At 38.6% G+C, this 26,723-nt stretch overlaps 1 protein-coding gene across 1 annotated transcript in view; it reads right to left on the reverse strand.

The window, feature by feature from the left end:
* Positions 1-17,939, reverse strand: part of zfpm2a (zinc finger protein, FOG family member 2a) — a 106,443-nt gene extending 88,504 nt beyond the window's left edge. Inside the window, exon 1 of the mRNA XM_079343446.1 lies at positions 17,587-17,939. Within this exon, the coding sequence (XP_079199572.1) occupies positions 17,587-17,626 (40 nt within the window). The 5' untranslated portion in view covers positions 17,627-17,939. The remainder of the gene's footprint in view (positions 1-17,586) is intronic.
* Positions 17,940-26,723: the final 8,784 nt, after the last annotated feature.

Raw genomic sequence — 26,723 nt, forward strand, 5'->3', positions numbered from 1 at the left:
GGAACAACGGGATAGGGTGCCAGGGGCCAGATGCGGCGCTTCTTAATTAGAAGTCACTCCATTGTCTGAGGTTTTTTAATGAAGCTCCAATCTAAATGGATATCAAAAAAGCTTCTTGTGAAGAAAAAAAAACACACACACCGGCCATTTAAAATAATAAGGAAATAAAGATAATGAAAGACAAAAGATATGTACTAGCAGCCCCAGCTCACACCTAAGGTTCAGTGCATGAAGTGCTCTAGTCACCTTTGGATGAGCCCTATTAAAACAGCTCGATCCCTAGCCTGCCCCTGCCTGCCTGCAGTCATGTCTAATGTTTTGCCAAGCCAACAGTGAAACACTCTTTTCAACTTCTCATCAAAGGTGGAAGCTTTATTACCCTGTGGATGGTTCTAAATTAACTTCATCTGAAAACTGTTGCAGCTGTCAACTTTTTCATGCCATAAAAAACAGCAGAGGCTAGCTGAATTCAGGCTTATCATATCAATATCATTTATGATAAGCTAACGTACAGACAAGGTTAAAGTGAAATTTCCAATTAGCTGAAACAAATAGTCAACTCAACACAGCATAGAAGATAGAAATGGTGCTTTGCAATTAGATTTGTGCACCTGGGATGTACGTATGGTGATACTAAAGAGAAACAGTGCAGATGGAACCAAAGAATGTTTTTTGTTTTGAAGTTAATTTGCAGGAAGGCTTTTAATCTGTGAAGTCTAATCATCTCGGTCAGCCCTGCTGATGCTGCTGTGCCGGTGACTGAAGGCGATAACATCGAGGCTGTTTTTGACTGAAATAAAACCCGTAGCATGCCCATATGTGCTGCCAACCCCATCAGTTCTTCTTCAGACGGCATGGCTTAGGAGCTCCCAAAGGATGGGCTAGTGCCCACTGATATAGGCCCAGCAACCGTCTTGTCCAGGCCAAGTATCCCTGTGCCCAGGGGCTGTGCCATCAATGCCATGACTTGTGCCAGACTGGATCCCACCCAGCAATCCATTTCAAAGGCTTTTTTATGGATCAGGTATGCAGTGTGATTTTCCTTTCCCTTTGTAATGTGCCATGTCAAAGGCGAACTAGTCTGACTTTAAAGTCCTAAACTAGTTTTTTTTTTTTTTTCAGCCTTTCATTTGGGAACGAGACATAATTGATTTCTGACTTACCAAATGTCAAGTTCAAAGAGATGACAAAAAGAATTGGTATTAAATATCAATCAGCAATATGGGCATCTTGATTTGGATATTAATAATTTGGGGCTTTTCATTTTATATCAAACCTACTCCAAGGAGATTTTAACTGGGACAAATGGGAAAAGCCTATGCTTACGTTTTCACTTGGAAAAGTACTCAGAAGGCTTCACTCGAAAACAAACCACTTAATTATAGAATATTTATATGTTTAGCTCAATGTTTTTCTATAAAATACTCTGCTCCATGTGATTGGAGACAGTATATAGTATAGAAAAACAGATAATTGAATGACCAAAATAAAAATCTAAAATGGATAGTAAACATCAGATATATCTCCTACACTTGTTTAGGGGAATTTTGATATAGAATACCACTTTTTACAAGGAGGTACAAATAAGTAAAACTGCAAAGTTAATACAGAATGTATTTTTTTATCTGCCAAAAAACATTAAAAGATCATCACTTCATCATTCAATCGCAAAGAATATCTGAATTAAATAATATTAACTTCATACCCTCTCCAGATTCATGAAGTGAAAACAAATTTATTACAATCTTAATAAAAAGTCATTTTTTTTAAACACCCATTTATTCAAAAATTTCCATAATCCTCTGGATGTTCACTCATGTGCTCTCTCTCGTTTGGAGCATTACTTGTTTATTTATATCTGTGAAAGAGATTAGAGTGGAAGATTACTTTGCGCTGAAACATGAATAACGATCAAAGACTGGAGGATAATGCAAGTCTTTCAGTGATTGCTCAGCTCTTTTTAAACCGACTGCTGGAGTATTAGAACAATACAAGCGGCTGTGCTCCATATAGTGTGACAACAATAATACAAAATCCTCAGGGAGTGAACTGCATGTAAACACTTCAGATCAACACACAGTACACCTGCACAAAATGTCCTCTAATGCAGCAAAAATTAGCTTTGATCCTGACAAGGGCGTGACAAAGTAACCATCAGTTCAGTAAAATTACATCAGTTGTTGGACAGAACTGTAGTTTTAAGCATGTCTGGTGCTGTATCTATACACAAAAATGTGTTTTACAACACACACTGTTCTAGAAACTCAGCTCAGAAACATCAGCCACTAGTATACAAGCAACATTATGTCTTTCTGATTATTCTAAACAAAATGTGGACACAAATATGACACCCTCATCCAGTTGATTTATGAAGAACGTTATGACAGCTGAATTGTCTTTTGTTAAGTCTGTCTGTGCTGCACACATTTGAAGGAAGCACTAGTCCAGCCAATTATCGGTGGCAGGACAGAAAAACCTGTCACTTGGTTATTCATGACAAATGATGAAGGGGCAGTACATAAAAAAACAACGACAAGTGAACATAAAAATGCACACTATTGCAATTGCAACAAAAATGAGCCAATAGCATCATGCTGCAGTTTTGACAAACAAACTTTGCCAAGGGAAATTATTTGCAGCCTCAAATGAAGGGAAGGATCTTCGAACCAGTTGGCTAATTATTTATCCTGCTGGCTTTATGGCTCTCATTAATTTCCCCCCCTCTCTCTCTTTACCTTCCATTGAAACTCTGAAGTCAACCTGCATCTGGTGCTGATAACGCTGGGGTCTCTACAGCCTCACAGCCTTCCCTCTAACCCACCCACACACGCCTCAACAGGAGCAAAGGAGCAATTTTTGTACAGAATCATTGGATAATGCCATTAGAAATAGCACTTAAATCAACAAAGATTGCTTGCTGAAATAGGCAAATGTATAGTAAAGTATATGGGAAATAGGTTGTCTGCGGTTCATTTAGTGAGCTCTATGGATGTAGGGTTGCAGTAAAGAAGAAGCCTTATGTACAAGGAGCATAAAAGTAGATGAATTACCCATGCACTGGGTCTTGGACACAATATGTTTCTGAATAGAAAAGATGGCATTAAATATTAAAATTTGCTGAAGTAGAACATTTGAATTGAGTTAATTTAGAATTATTTTACTCATGTAAGGATCTTTTACAGCCACAAAAAATATTAAATAAACAGCGATTATTAGGAGTTGGTTGACTTAATTTGTTTCGGATAAAAAGTTTCTCATTTAAATTAAAAAGAAATTGAAGAATAAAAACCTACAGATCTAGCCATACAGATTTTTCCTGGCAATTGTTGAAATCTATGTGTTTTCCTTTCTTTCAATACCCTCTGTCACTTTTCTTCTGGTAGGTTGGTGGCCTGAGATTTGACAGTTTGTAAAGCTTTGGTGAGATCGCACCCCAGCAGGTTTGAGCTGCTATGATTCATGCACCCTCCATCCTCTTTGTCCGACTTCCAAATTACTGCTCATACCCTTCCCCAACCACAGCTGTCCATCTTTTCTTTTTACCCCATGACAATAATGAGCACCAACACCACACTTACAAGGACCTCATCATCAGTCTGACTAAACAGACACAGAATATGAGCTATTTCTTCCAAAGAGTAAACTGATAGAGACTCCACACTGGTCACACTTTCAAATGCAACAGAGAGACACAGTGGGCCAGAATTGCTGAAAAGCAAATATTGTTGACTTCTGCTGACTTCAAATAACAGCCTGATGGTAGAAACTACCTAGGCGGTAAAGAAGCTGCATTACACAAAACACGAGAGAAAGGGCCTAAAGAACTCTTGGTGATTCCTTTCATGTTTCTCTTTACAGGATACCCAGAGCATTCATTTCTCTTTCTTATGCAAAGTAAAGTAAACATAGCACTCTCTGCAAGCTCATAAATTCGGACAGTTCTGGGCACAAAGGCCATTGCTTTCCTCGCTGTGTTTTGGAAATAGATTTGGTAGCTCCACCACTGCTTTTGCAGTATATATTTTTCAAAATGCTTCAAATATAAATTTGCATTTTATTCATGCCCACTAAGTTCTAAATCTGCCAGTTCACTTTTACGTTCTCATACTAAACTTTTGTTCAAAGAGGTTAACATTCACATGTGTCAGTAAATACACATGCACCTAAAAAAAAATGTTTACAATAACGTAACCAAATTAAGTGCAGTTTCTGTCTCAACAATGACCCGGGAATTAAGTCTTGCAGTGAGCTGTCATTTCTCATGAGTCAGGAAAAAACTACTCTCTCTTGATGAAAGAAGGCCAGTCAATCAGGGGGGAGAAAATAACACGAGTCTTATTGTCCAAGCTCACAGTGTAAGCGCCACCACACTCACACCAAAGAAACATACAATTTTGATTTACTTCTGTACTATAAATGTGGCAGGACCCAAAATAAAAAAAATAACAGCTTGCCATTATTTGTGATAAATATATGACTAAGATTTTACATAGACTTTAAAGGAAGAGAGTCCAAAAAAATTGGTGACGGATATCGATTTAAACAGTTTTCAATATGCCAGGCCACTCAGTTACGTCCCTGACAAAAATATTTATTTATCACTTTCATATCAGAGACATGTGCAGTATCCTATCATTGAGCTGGTCAATATACATCACTCCAACCCAAGGGATTACACCTCTTATCTGAAATGATATTCAATAAAGTATGGCTGCAGAAATAGAGTGGAGTGTTCATGCTTGGATCTGGCTTATACTGTGTAAAACAAAACACTTTATTGGAATTAAGATACAAGTCAAGATTGGCTGAGGAAACAGCAGTAAGATTTCTGTTACAGTGCCAAATCCTACACTTTATTCTCCACTGTTTGGGGCCTAGACCACGATGTTCTGTTCCCAACAAGCCAAGGGGGTGTAATAGGATGGCTTTATGAAATATAGAAATGCCCCAGCACCTTCCACACATCATAGCATGGGTAAGGAGGTCTAGTGAACGCAACTCTTTCTTTGTGTGTTAGGGGGGGATTGTATGCTTAAATAAAGAAAGGTATATTATTTGTGTGTGTGTGTGTGTGTGTGTGTGTGTGTGTGTGTGTGTGTGTGTGAGGAAGAAGGCACAAACTAGATTAACATGGCCTTGCCAAATAGCCCAAAAATCCAAAAAGGCTGCGGGGCAAAAGCAGAACTTTTCAAAGGTCTCTCAGTGACACATAAAGATATAAAGATATACAGGGGGATACCACAAACTTATTTGTCTCACCTCATCTTTTAAAGAAAGTTGTTTATTTCAGTTTAAATTCAGCTATAAAATGTTCACTTACTTGTGCTATACATGGGGGTTGGTGGATTCTTTACGAAAACACTGATGTAACTTTTGTCGTTATACATTCTCTTTTCATTTTCTTTGTTTAATTTTCCCTGTCATCAGATCCCACACCCCCAAACAATTCACACACACACAAACTACACACAGACACACGCAGGCACACACACACACACACACACACACACACACACACACACACACACACACACACACACACACACACACACACACACACACACACACACACACACACACACACACACACACACACACACACACACACACACACACACACACACACACACACACACACACACACACTAAACTACAGCTTCTCTTTTCTTGACAGAAATTTGATAAGCCTCTCGCAACTGTGCTTGGAGCACTTGGACTGAAGATCTGTTGAAAACTGTGGGGTCTGTCACACAAAAACACACACTATAAGTACATTCTAATTAGCTGATGTATGCAGGACCTCATCCACATTGGAGGGGTATCAAAAAGCAATCAACGCCCCATCCCTGATGAGCTCAGAGAGACACAGAGATCCACATTGTCTATGGAAAGAGGATACGTGGCTGGACCTCGACTCGGCTTTCCAAACCACCATAATGCCATGCAATCACAAGACATTATGCACAGATCTGAACCCCAAAGCCACAGGATAGAGGAAAAAAGGGAATACTGAGTCCATAAATTGAAGGCCTGATTATGATGGTTACTCTTGTAAAAAGCTGCTGTGGAGAGCCAGAAGTGGGAGAATTGGCCTACAAGTGCCCCAAAATATAGTTATAAATGCAGATGAGGAACATGTTTAAAAAACTGTCAGGATGAAGAGCAATACAGCACAGACAGCAGAAAAATCTTTGGAGTTAAGATGACAACTCGATGCCATGGAAAACTCAAAAAAAAAAAAAAAGGTGACTTTAGAGAACTGTTTCTTCTCAATGGAGGATAATCAAATAGAGATATCAACCTCAGCAGAACTGTACGTTATCAGCATGAAATATTGCAAAAAAAAAGAGGGTATTCTAAACGTACAATCTAGGATTTAGCACCCATTCATGATCTAATTTGACCAAAGGCCATACAGCTGATTCGTTTCAGTAAAGACCATAGGTGTTTTAGCTGCAGGCTTGAAAGAAGAGAGGCATGTGAGTCACACAAAGACCATCGGTTAGCGACGTACCGAAAGGGACCCTGTATCACCATCTTATCTTCAAAGGACTGGGCAGGGGCTCAGGGGAGCTGTGCCACTGCCTCGCCTCCACACAGACACACAGAGGGGGGATTTGGACCTGCAAGCAGGAACCAGAGATCTCTCGGCCAGCACCCAGGCCTGTACCCTCCTCCAACTCGCCCGCGGAGAACAGGCAGGGTTCCTGCACACGCGGCACGACATCAGTGAGCTGATCCCCACCACCACCACCACTACCACCACCCTTCTCCTCCTCCTCTCTCTTTCGCCTTCCCTCCTCCTGCAAACCCCCTTTGCCGACTGCCTGCCCATTTGCTTCCTGGCCTCAGCTTGACGGAGGGGATGGGATCTGAACTCAACTTAGACACAGAGTTTCCACATTTCACAGATGGCTGGGAGAGGCTTTGCATGAAGGTGAGGAAACAGAGAGGGGGAAAAAAGAGAGAGAAATAGAGAGAGGGAGTTTCATCGCCTGCGCCGAAGCGGGGCCGATTTCACACCGCGGTAGTGTGCGCTAAAGCAGGCCGCCGTTAATCCACTCACTGAGGGGAAGGCCTGGAGCTATTCCGCCGTCCGACCGCCATCTCCCTTCACAAAGCCATAAATGGTGCATTATACAACTGGGCTTCAGAGACAGTGCTGATATGCTGATAGGTAGCGGACAAAGACCAAGGCAACCACAGGAGCAGAGCCACATGCAGGACTGAGTGCCTTAGCATAGGAGCAGAACAGCACACATGTATGCGGGCATGATCTCTCAAACGCTGTACTTGCTGAGGTGTGAAATGTTAGTGCTATATCTGTGTTTTTAATCTGGTTTAGTTCAACCTCTGGATTTAGCCTCGAGACAGAGATGGACATGTGCTAACTCTTCCTTCTTCTGCTCACCCCCAAAAAATAACCTTTCGCTCCACTGTGAATTTATATCTGTAAAGTTACAAAAGTCTTAAAGATGAGTCTTTGAACTTATGAAAAGCAATCATTTGGAAAGAAAGGCGACAGGAAATATATAAACATGGGGGAATTTAAATAAATTGACACAAAGAAAATCAGTAAGAGGGCAGTGAATTATGTAATGATAAGACAGCCACCAGCCTAAGCCACAAAATGAGATGTTTTACATGAAATGAACAGTGGTCCAGATTAGAGAGCCATCCTGTTTAGACATGAAGCCAATTGGGTTGATATCACATGTAGAGAAAATTTGAAAGATAAGTGGGAACTATGAGAATTGTATAATCCAACTGTAACAAAAAGCTGAAGTATATTGGCTTCTCCCCCAGAAGCACTGCGTGATAAACATCTTTGATGAAAGAAGTTCATTACTTGTGCACTATGTAATGTTACATGCTGTATTATGAGTCTATGCCAACCTACAGTGAGGCAGTCTCTAAATGAAGCCTCAGGCATTTAATGGACATCATTAGGTGAAAACATATAAGAGATAATTATGGTAATTACAAATCCCTTTATAAGCCCTGAGTCTTTGACAAGAAGGATGTCATATCATCCACTTCAAACAAACAAAGAGTTGTTGTCTTTTCCCCTAAATGATGTCCGGTTCCATTTGGATTGGAATTGTTTTAGGATTATCCTTTTTAATGTTTAGTTAATGGCTTTGAATGGAGGCAATATTTCTTTCAATAAAAACTTGATAGAACAAGTGATGTTTAACAATAGTGAAACTTGACATGCATTTGCATAGCTACTTCATTACAAGTGAGACCTTGATCTTGAAAGCAGCTCGATACAAAGCTAATGGACATGTCTGTTATGTCTATTAGGGATGGAGGAGAAACCAATGCCTTCTACTGAATATCCCAGACATTACTTTGAGCACTAAAGACCTTTCTTAATACATGTCAGTTCCATAACATTAACTAAAGGGAGAAAAATAGCCAAGATGGATATTGTATGGATTTTTATGACCACAAAAAGGTCTTCCAAGACTTTGTTTTGGTTCAACCTAAACCACGTGTTACTGTCATTTTTGCCATACGAGGTCAACACCAGATCAACCCTTGTCATTTCATCTACTTAATTCACAATCTAAGCAGCCAGAGCAGCTGAAATGTTGTATGGAACGTCTTTATCTAGTGACCGAGAGGGGATCGTGAAAGACTTGGGTGTTTATTTACAATATGCATCCAATCATCCTTTGTCACAGTTCCATGTTCATCTTTTTCCAAAACCGCAAAGAGACACTCGCAGAAGATTCCATTTTTGGCCTCTTCGCTACAAAAACTCATAATATGGTGCAGTCTTATCAGATCCTGCTTACAATAACAGATTCACTTCAAGTGAAGCCTGTTGTTTAACTTAGTCAATACCATGGGAAAATTCAGTTCAAACAAGTCAGGAGACATCTGCCAGTCCACAGCAGCTGATGATGTCAACGGGTCCCTGCTAGTACCAGATTCCTCCACCACTTTCAATCATTCCTTGTGAGATTACTGCAATAGGATATTACTGTACAAACTATGACCATGTGTCCTGCTGCCACAAAGCTTAGCAACATATTACCGATTGTCAAAGCAAGCTATTGCAAGGAAGAGATAGATACAGAGGAGGAGAGAAGCCATTGACCTTTGTGTCCTTCATATTTGCCTAGCCTCCCCTCAACCCCAATCTTAAGAGTGAAATCATCTGATCCCAAACTAACTGTCAACTGGCTTGTGATGGTGGCAAAGCCAGCAGACATCAATCAATCAGATTTTCTCCTCGTCTATCAGAGGAGGCTTTTTTTCCTGTTTTGCCCGAGCTTATCATCTGACCCAGTTGTTATCCTGTTTCTGAAGCTGAAAACAAACTTGATTATGGTCAAATGTATGTCTCAGAGGCTCACAAGCACATCCTAGACTGAACCTGAGGGGGGAAAATTGTCAGTATTTCAAAATAGAAATGGAGGCAGACTGTAATGATTGTACTTTTTCTAAACAAGGCTCTTAATTCTCAAACCATGCTAGAAATAAAGAGTTTAAGTCTGTTATCTTTGGTTTTCAGGAATGCACGTGTCTGAACCTTAGATAAAATACAATCTGATATCATAAGACAAAAGGCATTTTTAGTTGGCTACAGCACTTGCTCAATGTCAACAGCTTCAGTAATTACTAGATAAGCATTCTCTGAAATAGCCAAAGAAAGAATATTGACTGACTCCAAAATAATACCACTGTATTTCTCTATGGATGTTTACCCTGTCATTTCACAAAGCCTGCTTTGAAATAATAAGGAGCAGGATACTTGTTCCTTGCATCACATCATTCTTTCCGTCACTGTTTAATATTACACAATCTGATCTGCATAAATTACTGTAAATATAATCGATCGTCGTCAAAGTGTTCCCAATGTAAAATGGTCTCATTATCACTTTTTCGGTAGCTGTGCTCGCTGCTCGGCAGATACGGCAACTGATCACATGATGTGTAAGCTGTGCTGTCAACAGCTTTAGCAGCTTTGCAATGGTGCAAATCAAAACACAGCCTCTTTAAAGTATTAACATGTTTTGAAGTTTGTTTTATATTTTCAGCATATTTGACATAAATTGTTTATCTATTTACAAAGCCATGTCATTAGTGATTTTCCACTGCAGCCTTAAGATGCTATGTGTTTTGTGCTGTTCGTCTGGCAGAAAATGCTGATGTACAAATTGAACTGAAAAGCTTGTTACTTAATCCTCTGTTGCAACCTATCTCTTAACTATAGAGCCTGCTGCATTTCATTCCAATGCAAACTTCTGCATCGTGCTGCCCCCCACAAATACATCCTCAGTAATTCCTGCCAAGCCAGAGATTTCCACTGAACAGCTTTTAGGTAGTCACTTTCTTGTATGCCAGCCACTTTAGAAAATTATGCTTACCAAACTATCCTGTTAATGTAAGCTCTTCTAAAAATGACCATTATCTTCTGTCTTCTAATTTGGAAAAAAAAATCATAATTTTAGGTCAAGGCTCAGCCAGTATTATTTGTATTTTTTGGTGGCATTGCATTGCTTGGACATTGCGACCTGCTCCTAAAAATTATTCATATTAATAAGGAAACCATATAATGTAATCATCCAAGAAATGTTGACATATTCATAAAAATGTTTTAATTTGCTGCAGTTATTACGCTGAAAAAAAATCAAATACAATCCAGATAAAGACGTAAAGTAATTAACATCTCTGCTGTATAAGACTGACAGACTGAACTGACTTATTCTGACTGATTTCTCGAATATGGCAGAGGCAAGATGTGTTTTCAGGCACAGAGCTTTTTCTCTTCCGGCCTACGGAAATGTCAAAGCATCACACAGATACGATGAACCCAATATCCATATCCATGATACATCAAAACCTCTGCATGCTGCAAAAATAACTGCAATACCACAGGAGCAACCTCAGAAATCCCCTTAATTGAGCAATATCTTCATTCCTGATCCATGTGCATCACCAAGGTGAAAAGGGACTGTGCAAGTTAAATGAAAGAAGAATCCATGATGTGTGGCGGCCTCTCTTACTCACCCTGGCTATTTCCCCTCTTGGCACGGGCCAAATAGAGAATGTTAAATGAGGCAATTGTGTCCCGAAGGCAAAAAGAGGAAGAAAAAAAGAAAAGCAGGCAGTGCCCCTGCACTCCGCTCCAACTCTGAGGAGCATACTGCAGTAAGATGAGGCATCCAGGCACCCAGGCTTCCACTACCCAAATAAAACATACCAGAACCAATTTAACATGAGAGCAATTTACTTTACTCTATTATACTTACCCGCTTACTAAAGACTAAAAGATTGTCTTTTATTGCATAATGCATGAACAAAAAAATATTATTTCCAACGTGAAAGAATACAAATGTTTTTCTGAATTCTAGCTGAATCATAATTAATAAAAATGCGTGATGTGTACAATTTCTTCTAAATGTAATTGACTTCCTTTACTTTTTTCAGGAAAAGATTTCACACACATGTAATTACATTTATAGGTTTTTAAAAACAGTAAGAGAAGTATAGGCGACCATCTCTGTTAAAATTACCAAATAATAATTATTTCTACGCAGAAGCATTAGAAATAATACGATAACAATATAAGGTTTTGTGTGCCCAATTAGTTTTAGTCAACAAACAAACAAAAATGATAAAGGTTACTTTATCACTGAAGAACTGAAAACATGTAATCCTTATTTATGAAATCACAACATGTTTCATTCAAGATTGACTTAAAGATGACTTGATGACATAGTTTTTTGTTTTTTTTGCAAATAAAATGTTGTTTGATAAAAAAATTGTGACTTTCATAAGTAGTGACTTCCAGGACACATTGCATGCCTACTATAGCAGTGTGAGATCTGTTAACATTTTGTGGCCTTGACAGCAGGAAACTGATCTTCCCTGCAGTCCCACACTGTCAGCTATACAGACATACTCCACGGTGACACCTCTGATAATCAAATCAAAGCTTTGTCTGGGTCTTAAAAGGACGTACTTGAACAACAGCGAGACCAGGGGCCCTTTTTGCTGTAATGGCCTTTGGACATCAATATTTAAATCTTACATCTTTGTTGTGATTAGAATGCAGCCTTTCTCTGTATACCCCCTCCTTCTTTCTCCTGAAACAACAAGGTTGGGGTAAAAAAGGCTTAAATCAATGATCTTTCAGTCTAAACTAGATTCCTAAGCAGTTTGCCACTCTCAGCAGCAAGATAAGATAAACTCTCTTTGACCTAAGAGATGAAGTTGCCATGACGATCAGGGAGTCCACTTTCTTTATTGATATTTTGCTGATGTAACAACGAATGGAACTAGATCCTGCTCTTGATAATGGTGATTAATTAATACCAATATTGATCCCTACAAGCAAGAGACAAGGCTATTAACTTAAAGCAGGCTGAAAGTCAATTGTTACCTGGGGGCTCAACGGGCATCAATGATATCAAATCTAAATAAACAGAGAAATACCGTCAGGGACTGAAATGTTCAATGTAAAAGAAAACAAACAGACAACAGTAACATTTGTAACATATTTTTGATCATTGAATATTTCTAAAATTAACCCTATGTTTATATTGGTCACAGTTAAAATCCCTGAATGAAAACACAATGGTGACAGCCTGGACAAGTTATAGGAATAATAGCATTGGAATTCAGGAAAGAGGAAGATAAAGAGGAAACGGTGTGAGGAAGTGACCTCCACCTTTCAGCAACCCAGCCCACAGCTCACACTGCTGTCCAGTCACCACAGACATAGCGACACATAGTGTAGGATTAGGCACTGTCAAGCCATCGCCTGCCAACCTTAAGCCATCCAACACCTAAGACAGTACTGTTGTGAACAAAGGAAACAACAGCCGCTATACATTCATCTCCTTATAGCTAGGAAGACAGTGACACAAACAGTTAAAGCACCATTATAAAATACTTTTTCATATAGAAAAGCATTTTATATAGAAAAGCATTGCACTTTGGACACAACAGAAAAACATTACAAGAAGATGACATTCCTCTTCATTGTTGTTTTGTGTCAAAAGTGAGGAGGCAATGTGGGATCCTTCAGCTAAGACGCAGCAATGCACAAGCTGTTATTGGCAAGGAACAGATGTTTGAGGGAAAGTTGGCATTCAACAACCATTCTTCTTCTGACAGAAATCAACAAGAGAAACACAAGAGACATGCCGTGATTGTCACCCAATGAAAGAGAAACCCTTAAATATACAGGGAGGCTGGCATGCAAACATTTTTTGATTTTACACCCCCAAAACATCTGACTGCTAGAGTTGCCAGCATATTTGGGCCAAGGGTGAAACTCTGCATATACGACTTAAACAGCTTCAGCACGCTTTCCTGATATAAAAATGGAAAAGCTGAGCTAATTTGTAGAAAAAACGTGGATAAGGAGTTTGTCCCTGAGAGAAAAAATAAATAAAAAATACATCAAGCTAACAGCTCTGCTAAAAGCCACATGCTCATCCCACATACTGTACATACACCAATGTATACACAAGCAAACACATTCACAAATTCAGACACAGAATGTTGGCAGTCAATTCAGTAAACACTCCCCTTATCCCTTCCTACGGTAATCTCCCTCTGATAAATGCCCCTTAAAGATATAAATGTCACCTGTTATGATAAACAGTACGCTAACATTACATAAAGTGGCCTTATGCTAAGGAGTAGAAGAGATTAGCTGTAAAGCGAAGATGGGAAAAAAATGGTCGCTTTGATAAAATACACACCTCTAACTCGAGCAGAGAACCGTGTTAGGCGTTGTTCCGTTCCAAACTGACTAGGTGAGAAAAAACAGGGACGCGCTCACAAAACTTCAAGAGTTGCAGTTAGTCCATATTATATTAGATTTAAGGTCACTTCATGGCAAGTACAGAATTAGAGAAAAACAACCTCACGTGAGTCGTGCACATCATTATTATCAAATATAATGGTGAACACTTAGGGACATAGATGCAAAAGCATCTTTATTTTATATTCCAACTATAACAACAAGGTATTATTGGTTAAAAAAAAAAAAAAGATAGATAGATAGATAGATAGATAGATAGATAGATAGATAGATAGATAGATAGATAGATAGATAGATAGATAGATAGATAGATAGATAGATAGATAGATAGATAGATAGATAGATAGATAAACAACGAGAACAAATTACTCAACTGCATGTTAACATATCTAGGGTGAGTATCACAATGTATGTCATAATATCACAATACATTGATTGTCTACGGATGGCTAAGCTCTGTGCGGTTTTGTTGCACACTTACAGTAAACACGTATTAAAATCAATACAAGATGGTGGTGGATTCTGGTTGGACAATGTTCTGTTAAACAGCAAGAGGAAACAATATGAATTCTCAGGCCGTCTATATAGCAAAGACAATTGTAAAGGGGAGAGCACTAAGTCAGTTTAATAAGCACATTTGACATTAGACGTCCGCCCCTGGCCTCAGAGGGCTTCTTCAATATGTTCCTATAAACACTGAGGGAGGCACGCTCCCTACATCATCCAGATTCCCCTTTATGCCGAGAAACTTTGGGGGGCAATTTTACAGAAAAATTACTCTGAGGGGCCTGGTTTCAATTCAGCCTGTTCATATCTTTTCTTCCTATTAAGCATCAAAATGTTCTCCTCTCAGAACCAATAGAGGTATGGACACCACCATCAACCGAGGAGAGGAAATGGGAAGGGAAGGGAAGGGGGGGGGGGGATAGAGAGAGCTTGGTGGAATTCACACATCATATTACAGCAGCTAATCGCAATCCGCAGAGCATCAGCGATATTTTCATCATTCCTGTCAAATTCTACTGACCCATCTTGAAATGGCTAACAATCTGGGCAATTTATTGGCATATTGGCACAGGGTGATAAGGCTAAAAACAACAGCAGCGAGCAGCTGGCCCTGTGAGATGAGCTGATAACATTGATATGTGCCCCCTCACAAAACACCTCCACCACTATCTCCTCTTTCTATCAAACTCTTATTACAATAAAAGTATATGGGGGGTTTTCTTTTCCTGGAACAGCAACAACAAGAGGGGGATACAGAAAGCGGGCCAGAAAAAAAATATAAATTCAGATGTAACATTTCATGGAAAAAAACAAGGAAGAAAAATACATAATTTATCACTGTATTATCGGGATATCCAGGCAGCCTAATCAAGGAGCACTGAGTGACTATTTTTTGCCTTATCATCCAAAGTGGTGGAAACGGAGAAGGAATTATCAGCCAGCTGCAGATTGCTGGGCTGGAATTTTAATGGTAATAATCGGGTTTCTGATGGTATATCTTCTCTGCTTATCTTTCCCATTATCTGGCCATATCTCCCCAGTCATCGGAGCAAATTAATGGTGCTCTTTCAGCATCGCCTTTTTATCACCGCTCAGAGAGCACCCAAGGGGAAAGAATAAGCAAAATATTAAAATACTGCATAAATCACAATTTTAGATAACAGTCCAATGTATGCAGGGGGGGACTGCGCCCAACAACCTTTTTGTCCTTTAGAATGACTGTGTGTGCCGACTTTCTGTTCAGTGCCTCCTCGGCCTTTTTCCCATAGTTCCTGGGGTAGGAGAGAGGATCTAGGCTCCCTGAGACCTTTCTGTTTCTAACTCGAGCTTCATTATATGGCTGCACACCAGCTCTATTTTAGCAATATACACATGACTAACTAATTCACACAGGACCAGGCCACAACGATACAAGTGTAACACAAACGTTGGAATTCTTTTCTTTAAAATATTAGAATGCTGTGAGCATGGGAGCTGGATGCAAAAAATAACAGCTAAGAAATATATATTCATGCAATTATTTAAGCAATAATCCCTATGACCTGCTAAAATAAAGAAATAGTCAAACTGTCTGATTTAAAAATGTTTTGTTTGGCGTATAAAAATTCTTACTTGCAGTCAGGGATTACAAATAAAAAAAAAATCTAAATTGTATTTTTTTTTAAATTTAAAAATCCCAATTCCAGCCAAAATTGCCTAAATGTGGAACCCATGTATTTTTCAGGATGAAACAAATAAACTTATGTCTCAAATAAAACACGATAACATCAAAAATGTAGTGTCGCATAATCACTTAAGAAAAGAAAAAAAACACTCTTGTAGGTCAACCTGCATATGTCCCTCAAGAATTCATTCACATGATACACACATACTAACACACACCCACACATGGAAAGAAGCATTCATGGAGGAAATACATGGTGGCCTAAGTTCTTCATATTATAGTGCAGCACAGAAACTCTAAAAGAAGACAAATTACTAAAGTGGATAAATATTTGATGTGTTGACCCCAAAATAACAAGAGCCTACTCTAAGTCTCTTACAGGAGCAGCTAAAAGGACTAGCATGCAGTGGACAAATTGAGCACACACAAGCACACACACCCACACGCACGCACGCACACACGCACACGCACACGTACACACACACACACACACACACACACACACACACACACACACACACACACACACACACACACACACACACACACACACACACATACACTAGCAACCACCTAGGTGTCACCTGAATTTAAGATGTTGTGTTTATGTCCTTGTACTTAGGTGTGTGGGAATGAGTGTGTACTAATCTACAATGTCTACTATATGACAATATGTCTTTAAATTCATCATAATTATGAGAAAATGTTTAAACCATTCATTTTCAAAAATATTATGACTGCAATTTAATAATGTGAGGATGACACTGATAATAAGTAAATGTAGACAGTGAAGCTATACTGATTTTTTCATTCATATAAACAAATACATTTCTATTCAGTTTCAAATGTCATAATCAACTACATTTTGGATTCACATAGGAGAGATGAGGTCAACACTTGCAATGAATGATGCAGCAGTGAAGTGAAATCTAAATCAAAACATGCCACAACTTGCTCCTTGAGTCCTTTTACTGTAATAGAACAACTATCACTCATTTTGGATAATATCAAGTACTCCATCGCATGAAGTTTAAATTAAAGTGTGTATGCACGATTAAATACACATCGAATGCGTGAAAGGGAAACATTAAAGAGTGACGGAGTTGGAGTGTGTGTGATTCATTGTGGGTCAAAAAGTCCAAAATAAAAATATGTAAGCTATACAGTTCAATCACTTCGGCTGTTTATACCGTTATCATTAAACAGATTCAGTAAGTATTAATGGCCTTTAATTTACGATTACTGGTGATTTAAGAGCTGTAGTTTGCAGAGCCAGTCAAAGCGATGCACTGATAAATAATTTACACATTTAAATGAAAACCGTAATAAAGTCATTCAAACAAACAACCAATAACTTCATTTTGTGCAACTTGGCAGTAGTTAGGAAACTTTCCAGGCAGCAGCTCCGTCGGATTTGGATTGTAAATGAAGTCTTCCAAACAACCAAAAACATGAGCGGAGGGAGACCGGAGCGTTTGGACCGTGACAAGCAACACATGAGAGGCGATAGTTGAGTGCTGCTGATCAGCTTCAGCGTGGTCACTATCACTACAATATTCCGCTTACAATAAGCCCAGAGAAGCGTTTAAGCAGCTAGATAACATTTGGAGGGAAACAAACTTACGTTTGATCTGCCTGGGGTTGCTCTGCTTCCTTCGGGACATGCCTGTTGTGCGTCTGGTCAGTGAATCCAGGTGTAGTACTGATTGATCGATAGGTTCTGGATCATCCAAGCAGCCGGTTTGGGTTTATGTCTGATGGAAATTGCGAAAGAAAAAAGAAGGGGGATACAACTACTTTTTTACGCACAAGTCTATCGTTCCGTCTGTCTTTCCTTTATCTTTCTCGTCTCTCTGGCTCCGGTTTTGGCTTTCTCTCTTTCCCTCTCTCTCTCTCGCACGCTCATGCACACCCTCCCTCTCTCTCTCACTCTTTCTCAGCACCGTTCTCCGTGATGAGGCTGCGCTTTGCCGCGATCCGCACGGACTGACTAGGGAGGTGAAAGCGTTTCGCGCTTTTGTTTGAAGATAAGGTTTGTTCCTCTCCGGGTACCGTAGCCCCAGCTTCGTGAACTTCACTTGATCCACAGTTACTTTAACTTCCAGTAATTAATTAGCGTCATGTTTAGTAAGTGTTTGGCCTTTGAAGTAGGTAGCCTAATAAATGGTGAGGGTAACAAACTGAGCTGCAGCCGTGATATTAATGATGTTTAACAGCCACAATAAACACAAAATATTTAAACACAAAATGATATTTTCATGTTGATCAACTCCCCCCCCCCACACACACACACACACACACATACACATAATTATTTTCCTTTTTATAAAAGGAACCTATCACCCTAATTATGGTGGTGCCTATATACAGTCAATTTGACTTACCTCTTTAACTTTTCAATTATGCACATGCACAGATCACTTAATACTTTATGCGGCCTTACTCATAACACCAACAAATTTAACAGGGAAACATAACATTTCTTCAAATATAACCTATATAAAATGAACCTATATTGGTTAACTACACCAGGACCATAGGGGAATCTTAGAAAACTATTCCCCTTTAATGCACACTTTAAAGTTGTTACTGTTAGAAAAGCCTTGACTGTAAATAACTTGACCCCCTTGCAAAGTGTGTGTGCGTGTGTGTGTGGGGGGGGGGGGGGACTAAAATAGAGTCCACCTTTAACTGTAAAATACATGTATTTTATGTTTTTAGTATAGTTTGTTATATCCAATAAGACTGGCTACCAAATTTGAGTGTTGTTTTTTTTTGACTTCGCAAAATCTGGATGCATGAACGAGAAAAATATTTAGAATATTAAAAGGAGAGGGAGAGACAGGAAAGAGAGTTGAAATCATTCAGATTTTGACTGCCATGTTCTGAATAGTTGCCCAAACTGGAAATCACTCCCTTCAATTAGCCAGTTGGACTGCCAAGGAAGACAAGCAAGTGGCCTGTGAAATTATCTTGTAACCCAATTCCACAACTTTGGAATGGTGTCTGAAACTACAGAATAATTTAGGTGGTAGATGGGTCAGTGGTCGTTCACCTTGAGGAGAACATCATCCTCCAAGGCTCTTTGGATTGTCCCCTGTCCCCCTACCCCCCTGAAGCCAAAGTTTTTTATTTGTGTCTGTGTGTCTGTGTGTGTGTGTGTGTGTGTGTGTGTGGGGGGGGGGGGGGGGGGGGGGGGGGACAGTGGTAGTTAATTGTTATTACAATATAATGTATCTCTATACAATCTTCAAGCAAATATAGTGAAAAACACATGAGGACAAAAGTAAATAAGTTAAAGCTTTTTTGTAATTTCCTGTCAAAACTTAAATGAAAGACAAAACCAAAAAAACAATATCCCTCAGTGTCTCTAAAACTGTAACACCAAGGCATATCATTAAGGGTCCACATTAGAAACTCAGTACCAAATCAATATGAATTGTTTTTGGAGCAACAACATATTGAGAGTAGAGAGTCAAATTGCCAGCTGAAGATTAATTTAACGCCACTCCTAAATCCTCAGAGTCTTCAGTGTGGTTCTTCTCTGCTGTTCCTGAGCCCCAGTGGCTTGTATGAAGCTGACTTTGATTGACAGGTACAAATCTGCGAGTGGAAGAGAAAGCTTTTTTTCACTGCTTCGGACCAGATGGCTGTGATAATTAACATGATACTGTTTCCATCGCTGGGGAAATCACTGACACAAGGTTGGTCATATTAATAGGTTAAGGTATACAGTATGCTGTGGCGATGTTGCACAGTGCACTCACATGATCTAATTACAGGGGGAAAGGTTGATTTTATGTGCTAAATCATTTGATTAGAACTGCCAAGTCACATTTGGGGAATGCTGTTCAGTGTTGGGGCAGTATAGGTGGGCTGTCTGGTGGATTCAATATGTTAATTCTTAAATAAAATCTGTTTAAATACAAACAATGTTTGTAAACTGGTTTGCCAAACAATCTTCTGACTGAAGACACATCACATCATATTTTGACAAGGGGACATCCTGATAAGAAGTTTGATTAAAAAAAAACACACACTGTTGTTCTAATATTATAGAGTGAGGAACTGAACATACAGTGAATCCAATTTGAAAATGTACAAATGATTTAGTATTCATAAATAATTATTGAATGTTCTTAGGTCCTTAAAAACGTCATTTTGTGACAAACTTTTAGAATACCAACTTTGATAACTTTTAGCCTTTAATAAAGGAACTAAGTAATTAAAAGTTAACAACATTTATGAAACATGTTTTGTTTTTCTTACAGCTGACTTAGATAAGGAAAGAGAAGTTTATTAGGTATATGTTAAATCACAACTTCATAAAATCTAACTTTGGATGAGAGTTAAATCATAAGGCTCTTCGGTGACCCCTGTTATTCATTATTTTTCAGTTTATTGTCTTTGAGATTGCAGCATAACAAATCTAGTTCCTTAAATTTACCCATCAAATGACCTCACACGGTGGTCCCAGTTTGTTTTATATGAAACTGTGTAATCCCTGTATTGTGTTGGTTCTTCATAAATTGGAGAAAAGCAATGCAGTACTAGTTGCAGTCTTACACTGTTTAGAGGGAGCTGCTGTGGACTGGGTAATATCAGAGAGGGTCTGGCATGACAAATTACTTGGTTGATTTCTTTAAGGGATCACACATGTCCAGTGGCGCAGAGAGTGACAGCCATCGGTTAGACAGGGGCACCATCTTGAAGGAGTAGCCTCAGCAGCTCAACCTGGACATCAGCTTTATGAGTTTGTGTGGTGTGGTGTCAGCCTCTGGCTCTTGGGGATTGGTTTGTCTCCAGAGGATGCTAGATATTTGTGTGTGTGTGTGTGTGTGTGTGTGTGTGTCATGTGCATGTGTGCAGGGAGTAGACAGATTTGTTGTGCGTGGCAGGCAATGTAGCTCTCTATCTGTTTATGTTTTCAATGTGTATACATATGCTGTATAAGAGAAAAGGGAGGAGAGGCCCAGCACTGAAATATATTAGCGCTGTTGTTTAGCGCTACACTAAAGATGATGATCTTTTATATTGCTTCTACACAACATACCATAATTCTTTGTGATTTTCTACCAATGTGTGTGTCCTTGAATGCCTTGAATGTACTAAAGGTACAGCATATTAATGCTGACATTGACAGTTCAAAGAATCTTGCTTTACTTATTGTAAATTAAAGCAGCTTTCCAAATGACATAATACAATAATATGGTTTAATACTTTGAACAGCTTTAATGTTGAGTTGTTGTTGTCTGTTCTCTGTAAGATGCAGTCAGTGGTACTGGTTGAGGCTGAATGCTCTAGCTCTCCAGCCCCACCATCCATCCAGACAGCCGCAGCAGCGAGCAAACAGATGTCTGAGAGAGTGCCCACTGCGCTGGTCGAGCTGCCAAAACCACCCGCGGCCTTGGAGGCCTCAGCACCGACTCTTTCCAGGGAGACTTCACTCCCCGCACTACCATCCAGAACCCTTCCCTACACACCTCCTTCCTATCCCTTGTTTACCAGGTACATATAATACATCCCACATCAATCTTAGGAACAGAGTCCCCCCCCCCCCCCCCCCCCCCCCAAAAAAAAAAAAAAAAAGTAAGAAAGAAAAGAAATGTGCCATCAACACCTGATTCCAAAAATATTATTTTAAAATCAAAATGTCACATATCTCAAAAGCATACAAAGGTTACACCACAACATTAAAGTGTAGGGAAGAAATAAGAATACTAAAAGAGGGCGGGATGAACAAACTATGTTCCTCCCAATGGGAGTGTGTACATCTGTAAATAAAGGCTCTCTGTAGAGGCAGTGGCAAGAATGGAGAGAACCATGAGGCAGAATACTCTTACTGCTAATCTCTGTGTCATTTTAGTTGGTCAAAAGCTGAGATTGTGACGCCATCGGGAAAACCCAGTGAGTGTTTAATGGAATAAATAAAAAGTATCTATACTTGTTTCAAAGGTTCTGTTTCTTCTTCTTCAAAAAAAAAAAAAAGAACGAAAGAGTTGCATTTTTATGACAGGAGAACTGACACTGAAAGGTGTGGAAATTCTGTCTATTAAATGAATGAATTCATAAATTCATTTTGTAGGAAGCAACTAAATAAAAAAAGATCCATCCATGTAGAAATATTTCACTGTTTTATTTTAAATGTGTTAATGAAATCATATCAACAAATTTATCAGATACAAATGAAAAAATACATGAAAGAAAATAAGATATTTTTAACGTTATGTGTACTGTTTTGTTCTTTTTGATCTCTTTAAAATTATTTTTCTCTTCTGAGTCAGCGTCTGCACAATATTTACCTCATATATTGATTTTGCATACAAGACACCTCTTTATGAATTCTATTGCTGAATGTGTGTATGATTCTTTAAATACTGACTACACTTTTTTTCCTGGGGAAAACAACATGATACATGTAAAAGAACTGGATAGATATCATTTTAAATAATGTTTTAAAAGTCAACATCCAATATTTTTATGTAAAAAACATGTATAGTTGAGATTGTGATTACAAAGATAGTGGATCTTATTTTTGCTCTCTCACAATCATTATTTTTGACTTGACATACTTGGAACAGTACCAGTTCTCTGCAACTAAAGCTTTCAACCTGCTGTAGAGATTTTCAGCTGAATGCAAATCTCACGCAAAATGGGGATATGTGGCTTTTTTTTTTTTTTTTTTTTACCGTATCATAGTTGCATACCTATTCATTTTAAAAATCGATGAAACATTTCTTCAATTCTTGCACATTTCAAGGAAGAGTAACTCTTTTATTTTTTGTGCCGCTCTGTCTGCAAAATCCCCTTACATCAGACAGTATGCACATTTTATACAACATTAAAGATTCACCGTAACAGGGTCTGATCATGTCCATGTTACAAAATGTCACTGTTTTGATGTAAATCAGTGGTTTGCACTGTATAAATAGCAAATTTGATACTTTGAACATGAACATCCTCACTGTTTTGTTATCCTGTAATTTCTTATTAGTCAATTTATTCAGTCAAGTAATTTATATTTGATTTGTAGCTAATACTTTCCATATATTCCTATATTTGCATGGGTAACTGACGACCCACATCTGAACGCAGCATTATAACACAGTCTGTTGATGTATTTTATAAGTGGGGCTGCTGGTTTATTACATATGCAGAGGCGTCAGTGCACAGCAAAATGGAAAAAGGCATCAATATATTCACAGAAAGGCAGGCCGTAGACAGCTCAGAAAATAAATCTACATCTGCCAGGCTTCATGCAAACAGCAAAGCCATCCTTAATGGTGAAACCATCGATGAAAACAGATAAAAATATTAAATATTCAGACATCCCTTTCACCCAGTATCAAAAGCGTCCAGATGTGGAAAGCTGAAGTTGTTATCATGAAGCCAACGACAGGCATTGAAAGAAATTCCTCTGAATTTTCAACCATATAAAAGTATTTTATGGCATGCAAATAAATGGTAATTTTTGACTATGGAGAAAAAACATGCCAATAAACCCTATCATTTGGGACTAAAACTCCACAAACAGGAGATACTTTCAATTTGCCTTGCCTGTCTCCCCGCGTTAGATGCTTGCGATTGCCGCGAAATTAATCCATTTACCAATCTGTGGCTTAAATTTGAGGATTTCTAGTTTTTTAGAATATCAATAAGTTCCAATTGAAGAAAGGATTCTTTAGCAATTCAGGCATGTGCAGGCGATAACGGCAGAGTTGGCATGAAGAGAGGCAAAGATGGATTAATTATGCAGAGAACATGGAAATTCTGCTTATCATCGCTTAGCAAAGGAGCCCAGCTCACATAATCAGAAAACGAGGATGAAAAAAAATAACAATGCAATGGCACCTTCCAGCCCATCATCTTACAAGTTAGATTTTTTCCTGTAATTAAAAAGTAACATACAATTATATTCATATCTCATATGCAGACTATGAGTGGGTGTATATTAAATAATTGCATTGGGATATAAGGGTTAAAGTAAAAAAGAGACAGAGAGGGGAAAAGAAGTAAAAAAAAAAAAAAAATCTTGTCTCACAGGGATTCAGCTCCCCTGGGTTGGATTGAACTACTTAGAAACTGAAAACTTAAATTATCTTTGGAAAGCAAACAAAGACAAAGGCTAAAGAGAGAAGACTTAAGCAACTGTATGTTTACTAACTTGTGTTTTTGAAACATGCTTTTGGTGTATATTTGCAGACAAGAATAATAATGTCTAAAGGCAGTTCTGGCAAATCCCCTCTGAGAATGTATGATATGGAAAGATATATGCTGCATTTTGTTTCTAATTTCACATCCTCTTCGATTTCACCATCACAGTTATGTATGCTGTAGAAAATCTGACTGTTGTGTAAGCAGAAGCTAATACAGTTTGTGCTGGGCTTACGCATGCACTCGTCTTGTTGACTAAAGAGAGGCATATTAACTGTACAGTTACAGTTACAAACAGGTGAAAGGTTTAAAACCTCTGTTTTGGAGACACCTCTTGTAAAATACAAAAAATAATGCTTCTTAACTAATGTGGGAGCTTTTTTCTGTTGCTGCCTCGGTGATGTATGAATTCATTGTGAGTTGAATTTATAAGCTACTGTATCTTATTTTTTTAATAAAAATCAACTATTTTCCAAACAAGGGAGACTAAAAAGATGATTACATTTGTCATGTCATGCTCATGGAACCTCAAACATACGCAACGCAAAAAAACAATTCCAATTAAAAGAAATCTAGATTCAGTAGGTGTAGTGGTGCCTCTTTTTATGAAATGTGTCAAGGAGGTAAACACATCACAGGTCATGTTGAGATTTGCTCTATTGCCTTATGTCAAGTCAAGTCAATCAATAGTCTAAATTAAGCCCATAGCTACAATCTGGTATATTTACTGTACATGTTTATGTTCGTTAATGTATACTGTACCTATTTCAAATAGAAAAGTAGATAAATAAATTATTTTAATAAAGTTTATAACATGAGACAGTTTTAAATCTCCTTCATATTCTGTCACATACTTATCTTAAATCATGGACCCTCATCTTACCCTGTCCTGACTTTTTCATCTGACCAGGAGAAGCAAATCCCTGGAAACTTTTTGAATCAGCCTTTATAACCATGATAGCTTTCCAGTTCACTTGCAGATTGCGACAGCCTTTCAGACGGCACACCTGTTGCTTGAGCCTTGATTTCGCTTTTTGATCAGAGAGGTTTTTGACAAAAGAGGGAAAGAAGAGGCTGAAGAAGAGGGAGAGGCAAGAGAAAAGATCCTTATCGAATGCTCTCCACTGGACAATGAATTTTCCCCACCATTCAAATGTATCTGCAGAATGCTTGAGTGATTCATTACAGCAGATTCTGAAGTGTGACAATGGACCTCAGAAATGAGAGATGGTATCTTTTTGCTGATTTCATTTCCCTGATCCTCCTTATCCCCCTGGCCTGTGTACCTCTATTAATTAGAAAGTAGGGATTTCCACTCATCAACTGATGGGTTTCATGCTCTGCTCTGTCACAAATCTCCTGTCCACGCTATCTCTCCCTTCAACCCATGGCTGCTGTGGAACATACTCTGCTTTAGCTTCAATCTCAGCTTCAAGTCCGGGCAGCTTTGGCAATTCATAAATATTTATATACAGATTAAGAAAGAATAATATAGTTATAAGACAGTGGTTGGTTACCCTTGAACAGTGCTGTGGATGACTTGCTAAGAAGGAGAAAAAGGTGATCATCCTTTCTGATACTTTTTTTTTTTTGCTGATGTTTTGAAAGTAAAACATTCTTCCTCTCTGTTTTCAGCATGTGAACAATTAATTTGTTATTTTATTGCTCACTTTTATTACTTTCTTTGGAATTAATAATGAAAATGTTCAGCTGATTCTGAAACATATAACCAAAAATGCAGCAGTATTAAAAACGCAGGGTGATGCTGTCATGATTTGGTCTTATTTGGTTATGTACCCTGGTGTTGCTTGTTTTCCGTGTGTTTCTGTATTTTAATATTTTCTACTTTAGTCTTTCATGTTTTTATTTTATATTCTTTGTACTCGTGTGTATAGTTATTGGTAAATTGGGTTCCCTCTGTCTTTAGTGTTTCCATTATTATTTCCATATATTTAGTCGTTTAATTTCCCCTCTTCAAATCCTTTTTCTTTAGTATTTCCCTCTGTTTTAATAACCCTCACTGTCTTCACCTGTGTCGTTTTTCTCACCTGTGTTTGATTGACTGTGTATTTAGTCTCAGTGTTCCTTCCCTCTTGTTGTCAGTTTATTCTGTCATACACAGGAAAAATCTTTAACTGGACCTAAAGTGCACAACCAAACCCAAAATGTGCATTTAAACAAAAAAGGCAGACAAAAACTGTTTGAAAATCCAGAAAGGGAAACATGGAGCCACTAGGAAAAGACTGGAATCACAGGAAAGTAGATATCTGCCCACCGACAAGTGACATCCGACATGGAGAAAACGTGACAATGAGCTGACACTGAGGCAGTACCCGAAATCCCTTCCTGTTCACCACAGGGGACATGCCACTCTGTAGTGCTGCCCGAATTCTGAGTGAGCATGGTACCCCATATAGTCCACTCAAAGTATCCAACAATGCTCCTTAAAAGTAATGTACGACCGAAGGTTACGGTACTAGTAGTTTAAAATATTTTTACGAGAAGAGAGAGGCGTTTGACTGGACAGTCTCAGGTGGACGAGGGGAGCGACCAGCATGAACACAGAAACACAAAAAAGTTCATATTTGGAGTGTTTCTACTAAAATC

Source organism: Symphodus melops (genome assembly GCF_947650265.1).
Source record: "Symphodus melops genome assembly, chromosome: 5".
NCBI lineage: Eukaryota > Metazoa > Chordata > Actinopteri > Labriformes > Labridae > Symphodus > Symphodus melops.